The sequence below is a fragment of the Astatotilapia calliptera genome, chromosome 10 (assembly GCF_900246225.1).
Source record: "Astatotilapia calliptera chromosome 10, fAstCal1.2, whole genome shotgun sequence".
NCBI lineage: Eukaryota > Metazoa > Chordata > Actinopteri > Cichliformes > Cichlidae > Astatotilapia > Astatotilapia calliptera.
The window spans coordinates 11,287,421-11,299,241 of NC_039311.1; the positions used below are offsets into that span (position 1 = coordinate 11,287,421).

The 11,821-nt window shown below is 42.5% G+C and overlaps 1 protein-coding gene and 1 long non-coding RNA gene across 6 annotated transcripts in view; one reads left to right on the top strand and one right to left on the bottom strand.

The window, feature by feature from the left end:
• abr (ABR activator of RhoGEF and GTPase) overlaps window positions 1–6,028 on the top strand; it is a 119,128-nt gene extending 113,100 nt beyond the window's left edge. For all 5 annotated transcript variants that reach the window (XM_026182397.1, XM_026182398.1, XM_026182399.1 and 2 more), the window contains 7 exons: window positions 1,025–1,084; window positions 1,494–1,603; window positions 1,831–1,970; window positions 3,613–3,747; window positions 3,904–4,009; window positions 4,171–4,324; window positions 5,372–6,028. In XM_026182397.1, the coding sequence (XP_026038182.1) occupies window positions 1,025–1,084; window positions 1,494–1,603; window positions 1,831–1,970; window positions 3,613–3,747; window positions 3,904–4,009; window positions 4,171–4,324; window positions 5,372–5,461 (795 nt within the window). In that variant the 3' untranslated portion in view covers window positions 5,462–6,028. The remainder of the gene's footprint in view (window positions 1–1,024; window positions 1,085–1,493; window positions 1,604–1,830; window positions 1,971–3,612; window positions 3,748–3,903; window positions 4,010–4,170; window positions 4,325–5,371) is intronic.
• A 945-nt stretch (window positions 6,029–6,973) lies between these two features.
• On the bottom strand, window positions 6,974–8,141 carry LOC113030721 (uncharacterized). The gene is made up of 2 exons (XR_003273641.1): window positions 7,245–8,141; window positions 6,974–7,070 (listed from the first exon to the last, which is right to left on the bottom strand). It is a non-coding gene; the product is annotated as an uncharacterized LOC113030721 (long non-coding RNA).
• Window positions 8,142–11,821: the final 3,680 nt, after the last annotated feature.

Here is an 11,821-nt window from a genome sequence, read left to right on the forward strand (position 1 = left end):
GTTGCGATGACATAACTGAGTAGTGCAGATGCTGAAACTATAAAAAAGGCATTAGCTGTTGTGGCCTCGCACAGCGGGCGCAGACTCCAGGAGACTTAAAACAACAACAAGCTGTCTGTGCTGCCTCACTGAGAGACGTGAGAGCCACGCTTTGAGAATATGTGCGGTGAACGAGGAGAAGTGTCTCAGTTAATCTGGAGCCCTCGTTCGACGCCTGAGAGACTGCTGAAGACGTACAAGGGCAGCAGAAGCGAAAAAGTTGTGGGACGATAAACTTACTGCCTTCAGTTTATTGTCCAGCGTCTACGTTAGAGCCCGGGGTTACAAGCATTACTTTGCCTGGGCTTCGGGTAGTGCAGTCATGTCTCCAGTTTCCTTATTTTATCCTCCACTAAAACCGAACGTTGAGCTCCATGTGGTTATAATTTTGGAGATATTTTTCAGTTGTTTTAATTATGTTTTAATTCTCTGTAGCTACAAAACCCCAAAGGTGTCAGATCATACTTGAATGTCTTACTGGGATTCTTCTTTAGTGAAATGTAAAGAGGTTAAATCGGCATTTCTCTGTCAAACACACGAGGACGGTTACTTTTGCTTCACCACTTTCTGTTTTAGAATGGAAATTTAAGGCTTTCTCAGGTTTTATTTAGAGACAGATTAAAGCATAAAAGCAGACTCTATCTCCGTACTACAAGAACAAACATTCCTGAGGATTTATGTGGGAAAAGAATTTCCCTGGTGGCAAAGTCCGGTTTGGTCACAACACCCACCGTGGGTACGCTGGAATTAAGTGAGCAGGTTTCGAAGAAATGTACAGATACTGTTGCCAGGCTTTTTTTTTTCTTCCTTTCTGTGTGTTGTATTGAGAAATGTCGAGTTGTCCAAGGGAGCGACGGCTCACTGATGATGTGATTAAGCAAGTTTTCTGTTCCTGGGAAAATCCCAGTATGAATTTAGTCATGTCCTTATTTAGGCTTCTCAAAAATGTTAACAACCATGTTTCTGTCTGTGTTGTGTCTTTCAGCTGGATCCTCAGACTGTGCAGTCCAAGAACTGGCACATGGATGTCATAGAGATGAATGGGGTAAGTATCTGAGAGGGACTTTTAGCTTGGACTCGTCCAGTAAATAAAGCCTTCAAGGTCGGAGATTTGTACAGACAGAATTTAGAATAGAATAACTAAATATATACAAAGGAAATCTTGATTTATTTTTTTTTCCATAAACTTTTTTCCACAAATTTTTCTTTTATTTTAGGTTTTTTCTCCATATATTAAAATGATTAGCTTAAAGATCATCATCATCATCATCATTTATTTATAAATAGACCAAAGTGCTGTACAATACAAATATAAACTTAGTAATAAGATAGCAGAAACCAGACACAGAAATAAAATTAATAAAAAAACAGATGTTAGTCATCGCACACAAAGTGACTCGTAACAATCCCAGAGTTTCAGTTTTGCCTTCTTAATGTTGTTTGTTCCTCCTCAGATTAAAGTGGAATTCTCCATGAAGTTTACAAGTCGAGACCTCAGCTTAAAGAGAACGCCGTCCAAAAAACAGAGTGGCGTGTTTGGAGTCAAAATCAACGTTGTTACAAAGTAAGCTTGTTCCTGTTGTTGAGACTGAAAAGGGCTCAGAGCTCATGTGTCTAAATGATAGAATGAGACATTGAAAGTTTCATGAATAGGCATTCATTGATGTGTATGTGAGATGATGAGAAAAGTTCCCGTCTCATGAAAAGAAACAACTGTTTTCATGGCGCCTGTAATGAAGATGTGCAAGCCCAGTTCAGTCATCAGAAAATAACTGCTGTGTGTGTCCACAGGCGCGAGCGCTCCAAGGTGCCTTACATAGTCCGTCAGTGCATTGAGGAGGTGGAGAAGAGAGGGATCGATGAAGTGGGAATCTACAGGATCTCAGGGGTGGCCACTGATATCCAGGCCCTCAAATCAGCATTCGATACCAGTAAGACTCCATTCACTGTCTCTGTGTGACACGCTCTTCCTCCCATCGTCTTTACTGCACGACAATATTGTTTATTGTTCTTTCTCTTTGCAATGCAGTAGAGGTGATTCTGTGATGCAGAATATGTGCAATGACATTTAGATTTATACACTACTGTGCAAAAGTCATGAGCCACAGTTCATTTCTTTTGCTCTAGGAAAATTCCAAATAGCAATAATTTATTGAGAGGCAAAGATACAGCTAAATACAGAGTTTGTATAATTCGTCATGTGAGCCTGAACTTTCTTACTTTAAGCTGCCTTTTTGTAATTTCTCTAAGAAGTCCCAGGAACAGTAGGAAGAGGCTTCTTGAAGGACACTCAAAGCTCTTCTTTGGATGTTCTCTGACAGGATGATCCCACATTGCTTCAGTAATGTCGAGATCCACAATCTAGGGAGGCCAGTCTATGACTGATAGTATTGCATCGTCCTAAAGATGTTGCTGCTGACTTTCAGTTCAGTTCTTGTGTAATCTGGCATACCTCAGCAACAGTCATCCTTCTACTTAGACCATTTCTGATGAAGCTTCAGTGAACAGTAGATGGATTAACTAAAGAAATGGGGGCAAATTGTGTTTTGCCAAATGCAGCTAGCAACAAAGTACCTAAAGATCCAAAGATAAAATAAACTCTTTGCTAAGTTGTCTGTTATGTGTAGACACAACAATGGTTCATCCCCTGAGTTAGATGCCTTTTTTATGCTTGAGTGATTCACAGATTGGTGTGAAGTGGCTTAACAAAGAAAAAAACATTCCTCTGAAGCTGGTCAGATACAGACACAAGAACAATAGTTCAGTATCAGTGAAGTCTTATACTGATTTTCAGCAGAACACATGAGTCATCTGTCTGTGTTCTTGCACTTTGCTTTTAAAAATCTGTGAGACGCCCAGTGCACTCTGCACATTGTCAAAAACACTGGTCTCACTGCAGCGAACAGCTGAAACTGACAGGAAACCGCAGACAGACTGTATGAGGACACTCTGCAGGGCTCACTCTGTTTTCCAGCACAGCGATTAATTCGCTCACTCTGTTCAGCAGGAATCACGTATGAACAACCAGGTTACAGATGTTACTGGCAAACATTATAAAATGATCCACACAGCAAAAAAATAAATCATCATTTGGCTTTTATTGTATGTGTCCTGAACTTGGGTCATGTGAGAGTCAGTAAGGCGATAGGTTTAACACAAAACCGGCTGCCCCCGCATTACAATCCCACCATACCCCATTTTTTTCTCAGTAATTTCCAAAAAACGTAGCACCTTATGCTGCTTTTAGATGTAAAAAAATTTTTAGTAACTGAGGTCTTTGCTTTAGCACTCTAGATGAGGGATTAGTGAAAACTGACAGTCAGGCAATCCAGGACAGATGAGGAGCAGCAGCTGTATCGTGTTCAAGGTCTCCTGTTGCATAAGAGTCTTTGTGGTCACAGCTGCTTTTACTTCGCTGAGATGTGACTGAGCAGGGCCTAGCATCCACTCTGATGTGATAAACAAAAGTCAAACACCAATGCATGCGGGGTCACCTCAGTCCTGGAGACAGAGGAAGCAGAGATCAAGTGTAAAACTTGAATAATGTGATAAGTGTTTGTGTCTGATTTACAGATACCAAAGATATCCTGGTGATGCTGAGCGACATGGACATCAACGCCATTGCAGGAACGCTGAAGCTGTACTTCAGGGAGCTGCCGGAGCCTCTCCTCACTGACCGCCTCTATCCCGCCTTCATGGAGGGCATAGGTGCGACCTTTGAGCTCTTACATTCATTCCAGGAAGTGTGTGTGTTTAGACTTTTGCCAAAGTGAGTTACAGTTGACCAACTGGAGAAGATGAGGACTGTTAGAAAGCTGTCTTGCCATAATTGAATCTGACATCTTCTTCCTCCCTCTCTCACAGCTCTCTCAGACCCAGCAGCCAAGGAGAACTGCATGATGCACCTCCTGCGCTCGCTGCCTGACCCCAACATCATGACCTTCCTCACGCTGCTGGAGCACCTCAAACGGTACACAGACACGCAAATACACACACTTTTTGTTATTCTTTAATCGTGCTTATTCGCTTTTTTCTTTACAAAAATGTTTAACCTGTTCCAGTCACCTTTATACATAAGACTAAGCTCATCACAGAGAATCTAACGGTGCTTGTTGGTTGTTGTTTCTGCAGGGTGGCTGAGAAGGAGCCCATCAACAAGATGTCCCTTCATAACCTGGCCACCGTGTTCGGCCCCACTCTGCTCAGGCCCTCAGAGTCAGAGAGCGCGAAGGGACAGCACATCACCTCCGCTTCTGACATCTGGTCACATGACGTCATGGCACAGGTGCATGGATGTTTTTGAAAGTTGAATACAAAGCTGCATTTTGTTAATTGAGATTAAAAAAAAATCAATTGGCCTAGCAGGTACAAGAGGTCGATGTTAAATTGGTGCATATGTGCGTATCACAGCTGCTGCTGCTTGTGATCTGCAGATGAATTTCACTCCCACATCACCCAGTGACCAATGTCACTGACCCCCACCCACCCCACCCCAGCTGTATTTAGACTGCAGGCTATCCATTCATCTCTGCAAAGAGATGTTTCCTGTTCACAAATAGCTCCGCTTGGCAGAATAAACAACATCCAGAGTAAATCATCATAAATGGGGGCAGAGTGCACATGCACGGTCCCATCTGTCCATTACAGTGAAGCCCAGTGTTTGCACTGAGGCTTATTTAAAGTCTAAATGTTTACTGCATTAAGAATACAACACGTCAGACAGATGAGGCCAGTGCTTCATCCTGCATGTAATCTAAGTATAATCTGGGTGAATTAGTGATGGATTCCTTTGTATTTTTTTATTTTGTTTTTTTAATTAGAGACCCTCCACCTAGCAAAGTGGCAACATTCTCGCTAGGAGGTGATTTTCCTGATGAGCTGCGACAGCGTTAACCAGACATGTGCCCTTATGATAAAACTGGTTATTAAAGCGGAGATTAAGGGGAATTTGTGGAGCAGAGAGAGGAAGAACATTAGATTGATTGATTCATCTATGTTTATGAAGCTGATTTTCTTTTTAATAATGGTCAAAGGTGACTTTCCGTCCATGGCTTACTGCCACAACCTTCCCTTACTCATTTTAGGTCAGCAGCAATTTGTCTGCCCTGTAAATTGTAAAAATGTAAAAATAAATGTAAAAATTCAGATATTTTAAAGCAAAGCACATCACAGCAGCCAGCTCATGAGCCATATCTGCTTCCATATTAAAAAAAAAAATGTTGGTTGTAATGTTTCTGTCACAAAATCCAGAATGATCATTTTCACCCTCATCCAAGCGCAAATTGTTCCAGCAGAAGCTGTACTCATACAGCCTTGTTTTCTCCTCTCTTAGGTCCAGGTGCTGCTCTACTACCTGCAGCATCCTCCCATCTCCTATGCTGAGCTGAAGCGAAACACACTCTACTTCTCCACCGATGTTTAATCCCCGGCCACCTCCCACAGGGCTTCACCTGGAGACGAAAGAGTGAGAGAGAGAGACTCCATACAAACATTGGTCCCCAGCAGTCAGTAATCCTGCCTCAGCTCTCCCTCGCCCACAGCAGGCAGCTCGTCTCAACTGTACAGCCCCCCAATCCCCCAGCCCTCCCCTTCCACATCTCCCTTCCGTTTAAACCCCACATCCACCCGACCCTACCACACCCAGTCCTGTGAGGAGATGGAGCCGGGCACGTGAAGGAGATTTCCGGGGCGTCTTAATAGTCATGTGTCGTGTCCTGTAAACGTGAGGAGAGCCCAGCCGCTTCCCACTGGCAAGAAGACAGGGAGTTATGGGACCACTGTGGGGAAAATGGGAGGGGACAAGGGTCTGGAGGCCACAGCCTGGCGCAGTGGCACAGGATCATGCCTCGGCGTGTGGGGTGTTGTCATCCCTTTGCCAAGTTCTGGTTTGATGATTTGAAAAACCAGTCGATTCAAACTCTACTTTCTGTTTTTGTTTTCTTGGTCAGAGGCATTCCACAAATAAAGGCATTTACATGTTTTGGAATAATGTTTAGCACCTGATTTTTGTTTCCTTCCCTGGGCTTTCTGTGTGTGTGTGTGTGTGTGTGTGTGGGGGGGGGGTGGTAGGAGGAGGCCAATGTGTCTGAATGACAGTGTGGATGTACATGACGTGTGTGTGTACTTGTGTGTTTAAGGGAACACAAGAATTATAGAAAACGGCCGTCCCAGTAAATGGCTGGAATTTTTCTTTTCCCTCTCTCTGTACTGACAAGCAAGAGAGAAGTGCCCTCCTCACTGAGTCTCGGCCAAATTAGCCCTATTTATTTTAAATATATATAATACGTGTGCCTGTACAGTTCTGTGCAACTAGAGAAATGCTCTAAGGAGTGTGTTTTTTGAAGTTTATTCAGGTAGTGATGTTATTTTTTAGTCTACTTTTCTTATTCACCATGTCCATGGTTGGTAAGCTGTACTGAAAATACACCCAGAATTCATTTCAGATCACTTTGTAGAGGAGCGAGGGCACCCTGTGACATGACGGTTGTTTGGACAGAACACAACGAATGGAACATTTAGCTTTTTTGGTTTGTTTGTTTTTTTGTTGTTGCATTGCAAGCCTGTTCCAAGTGTCTTACTGCACCGGTATAATCTGTAGGATGATTTTGTGTAGTTGCCCTCATTGCATGTTCAGCTTGTCAATCAAACTAGGCCAGATAACAAAAAGGTAGGCTGTCTCTGCAAAGCAAAGAAAAAAAAGTAAATAAATACATAACTGCATAAAAGAAAACCCTCTGTGCTCTGTATAAAGCCAACCTTTCTGCTATCAAGCCTGCAGCATATCTTAAAATACTGCAAGCACTGCTAGATGAGTACTATTTGATATTTTTAATATAAGGTTAAAAGAAAATAAAATGTTGTATTTTACTTCCTTTGAGAAGAATTTCAATATACTGTAATATTGAGGCTAAATGTTAATGTGAACTTTCTCCCCTTTTTTTTTTTTTTTTAGTAAAATAAAACTTATCAAAACACTCTCACCTTGTGTCCGTCTCTGCTTACAGGTCTGCTTTAGCACCAGCTTCCTGCAACTGCAGTAACTCAAAATTATCTTTTGGATATGGCATCATAATGTTTTCATGTCAAACTGTCACATGGTAAAATGATGGTAATATCAGGCACAGGACAAAAACACTGACGCTTGCCTTTCCCAGACTCTGTGTGAGCTGTGACTTCATTCTGCATCACTGTACCGTAACACTGACCTGAATCAGCCACATCGGTGCTCTCAGCTCTCAGGAATAGTTCTCTATCAGTACATGTTGCTCCCCCTGGTGGTCCAGTGAAAATCTGTGCTGAAATGAGCTGAGAGAAAGAGGGAGGGCACTCCAGGATGTTCTTTTGATAGCTATAGTAATGTCCAAAGGTCATGAGCAACCCCTTAAAAAACAAAGATAAATACAGGAAATAGGGGGGGGAACAGAGTTTGTACTGTTCTAATGAGCTTCAAAGTCAACATTTATCAGAATCAGAATACTTTATTAATCCCGAAAGAAATTAGGGAAATTAATGTGACCAGCTTTATCCTTAAACACAGCCTGAGCTCTCGCAGGCAGCTTTCTTGTCATTTCTTTAGGCAGTCGGCAGGAATAGTTCTCCAGGTTTCCTGAAGAACATTCAAAACTCTTCTTTGGATATTTTTGCCTTTTGTTCTGTTCTCTGATAATCCCACACTGCTTCAATAATGTTGTGGTCTGGCCTGCCGGGAGGCAGTCCATAACTGATATCCATTGTGTCTTTTCCTATCCAGCTATGCTTTTAGGCAGTGTGTTTGGGATCATTGCATTGATGAATGATGAAAACATGGCCAATCAGATCTTTTCCACAATGCACTACATGCTGACTCTGACTGTGCTTTTCTCCTCTTAGCATGTCTTCTCTAGCTGCTCCTGTCCGATCGGCTAACATGAAGGTTGGGTGTGGTGGGTGAGGTATGACATATAGCTCAGTCAGACACCAGGGGGCGATACAGACATTTTGGCTACACTTCTTGTCAGGTTGATCATGTTTTTTCACATTACTTAAATTATCTATTATTATTATCTATTACTAAAACTTTCAAACATAATACTTGCAATATCATTTATAGATCTAAAAAATATTCAATGTAGTCTAGAAGATGGTATAAAGTGATACAACTAGGATCTGAAACTGGAATACATGTGCCTTGAAATTTTATTGAAGCACTGTTTTTCATTCAGCTGGGTTATACATAATATATTTAATGTAGGCTATACTGCATTATTAATATAGATATAAAAAATCCTCCTGTCTCTGTCAAACAATGCTGTCCAAAATATCCCTGTTGCAGGCTACACTGTCCCATTTAACAACCACTCACTTCTGAGTTTGATGGTCTTTGCTTACAAAGGTTTGGCTTGATGTAACAACCCTTATTATTGGGATAATAACACGCGGACCCCCACCCCGCCCTCGCGGGCCGCAGGACAGCTAGACCTTGTGCAGAGGCTCAGTGAGGGAGGGTGGGGGTATTGTCGCGAAACGGGACGAAGGGCAAGGGCCCTAGAGTAGCAGGAGCAGCAGCAGCAGTGCTCGATGCACCTAAGTTTCTTCCGCTAAAGAATCCGCGGTTTCCCCGAGAGGTTTGCGATGCTGACACAGATGTTGATGCTGTTGAAGCTGCTACGCCTGAATCCCTCCTCGGCTCTCACGGCCTGGTGCGGGACATGTCCTTGTCGGTGGTGTGCGCTCCTGTCTGTCTTTTTGGCTGGCTATTTGTCCGCAACCCCGACACACTTAGTAACTCGTATATCACTACCTTTACCGATGTCGCGGTGGGGCATTTTGCTACCCCGCATTATTCGCATTAGGGTATTTCGCTACCCCTGTCTCATCGCCTCGGGGGTATTTGCCAACCCCTTAGTAATCGCGATGGGGTATTTCACCACCCCAACCCACATTCGTAAGTTACGATGGCAAACATCGAGGGACCCCCAAGCGCCGGGGCAAACAACTCTCAACTTCACATCATCATCTTCTTCTTCCTCCTTCTCCTCGGTTCTCCTGCGCCGAGCTTGCGAACGCTTAGCTTTACAGAGGGCAGTGTTTGCGTAAACCAGACTAAGTGAGGACCTTGGACTCTCTGTTCCTCCTCGTCCTCCTTCATGAAAACCAAAATAATTCCAAACGCCAGATCTGAATGAGGATGGGGGAGGTTCAATTTGCCATGTTGCAAGGAGAGCTTAACTTCTGTCTCGCTAGCTTGCCCTGCGCTCTTCCTTCTGACGATGCTGTCTGTGTTGAGCGCTCAGTGGATCTGCGCTGGACAGTGCAGCCTAGGCGGAGTAGTCGAACACAGATTCACTGAGCGCTCAACACAGACAGCGTCGTCAGAAGGAAAGTTGATAAAATAAATTACAAATGTTGTATTGTTCGATACATATGCGTACCGAACCGAAAGCACTGTATCGAACGGTTCAATACGAGTATCGTTGCACCCCTAATATATACATACACACACACACATACATACACACATACATACACTGCAAACAATAAATACACATTCCAAAATAAAAACACCTCTGCAAATGAAGTGGAAAAGTTTGCTCTGGCGGCGCTTCGCATCAACATGTATATGAGGTACATTGCACTTTTGAGATTTGATCTGTGCATAGGTGCATCTTTGACGTGCAGCTCAGAGATCCACAATCCAGCACGTTTCCGTTTCTCTGACCGTCAGGCTGGCTGACCCGAGGTCACGTCAGAGCTTTGTTTTCTATCTATATGTAACAGACAGTCGGTTCCTCTCCTTCCACGCATTTCATACGACATAGCAGGCATACTGCTGGTTGGTTGACCAAAGTTTTTTAATGCCTGTCTACATTAACACATCTCGAGAGGCGTAGGAGCCAAAAAGTGAATCTGGAGCCAAATGTAGCAGCTGCAGCAGGGCACACAGAGCAAATATTTTCATAGGGTAGTATCAGAAATTGGACCTTTGAATATGTAGTCCCTTTAACTTCTTTCCTTCTATTAAACCCTTTGAGAAACAGCTATCCAGTGTACTCCTGATATGTGCTCTTATCATTTGTTCCTGATGCTCAAATACAATCCTGGAGTCAACATATGTGGCTGTGTCTCTGTCCTTGCTATAGATATGTGTTAATGTGCAAAATAAGGTTAAAAAATAAAGAAATAAATGTGAGTTAGAGCAAGCTAGACGAGCAGAGAGGAATGTGTTAAATGAGGGTTAACTACCACACTGATCCCAGAACAGACCGCATGTACAAATCAAGTTCTCCGTCTAGTTTGTTCATGCAACTGGCTCACTGTGGTGTGATAATAGTGTATTTCTCAAAGCATAGGGTGTAACAAAGAAATGGATGCCTCCTGATGGGAACAGTGAAGATGGTTTGGAAGTCCTAAAACCTCTTCCTTTGTAATGGGCAGCAGTGGGTGACTCCTCTTGTTACATGCCAGTTATACCACAGACAATCCAGCTAAAATTCTCACAGAATTTCTCACAATTGAGAAAGTGTCTTTCCTTCTGACTTTCCCATCTTACTCTTGTTTTTATTTTTTGAAGTACATTTCCTGAAAAGTTCCCCATTTCTATGATCAGAGATGTGAGCCTGATCTCACAGGTTAGGGTTCGGTAAATGAACAGTCATACCATTTATTTTTTTCATTCACAACATACTAGATATTATTCTTTGGTTCACAAGCTGGACCAGCTCTACCAAGTTATCTATCACTGCACTATGCAATTAACAGCATTAACCCTTCAATGCCTGTAACAAAAAACGAAATGTCCTTCACATGATCCAAAGTGGGGTCTTCAAACAGTCCAGCACCTGGAACTGTTTGTGTACTTAATAATATATTGCTGAGCTTCTCTAAGTTACAGTAGCTTGTGTTCGTATGTGTACACAAAGACAGAAACGTTCAATGATAAAAACACACAGTAGAATAAAATTGTAAGAAGTCATCAGTTGATGCAGTTTAAGGACACTTGTTCTTCAGTGCAGTCTCACCTGGAGCTCACATTTCTAGTTCATGCCATCATGACCAAAGATTCTTCAATTAATAGTTTAAAGATGTCCATGAATGCACTGCTAACTGCTCTTCAACCTTGTAAAAATCAACATGCATTTTGAATAAGAAACACTTTTACAAAACCAAAAGCTTCACTGTACTTAGTGATTTATCTGTCTAAACAAAACAGGTTCAGTTTGTGACTGAGAGAGCAGCTCGGTGGCGCTGAAGAAACACAATTTCATATGTTGTAGTAACAACACACTGCCACAAGATGGCACCCTACACCTACTTTACCATGCTGTTCCAGTAAAAAAGAAAAAGTGACAGAGCCTTGAAAGAGTGAGTGACACTTTATATGAACTCATCTGTAATGTGTCACCTTTTCTGTAGAATGAAGTGCTTCCCTTCTTTTAAAGTAAATGCAGGCTTACAAAGATCCTCTAAACATGTTTCTGAAATAATCCTAAACACAATCATTAAATCAAAAATGCAAGAAACTATTTATTTAATCACTGTTCGTAACTTAATTCCTTAACTTATTACAAAAATAAACAAAGACTTTTCTGCTGTCTCACCTCTGTCAGTGTTCATGCTGTTACAGGAACAGGTGGAGGTGCAGGTGGAACTTTGACTTCAGTGTGGTTTGTATGTGCAGGCAGGAGTGTGACATCTCAGAACAGCAGCGGATTGTCGAGCACGGTGACTCCTGCTGCGACGCCCCCGTCTGAGTGTCCTGAGCTCTTGGTCCTCAGCAGATGGCCCACACACTCATTTATCACCA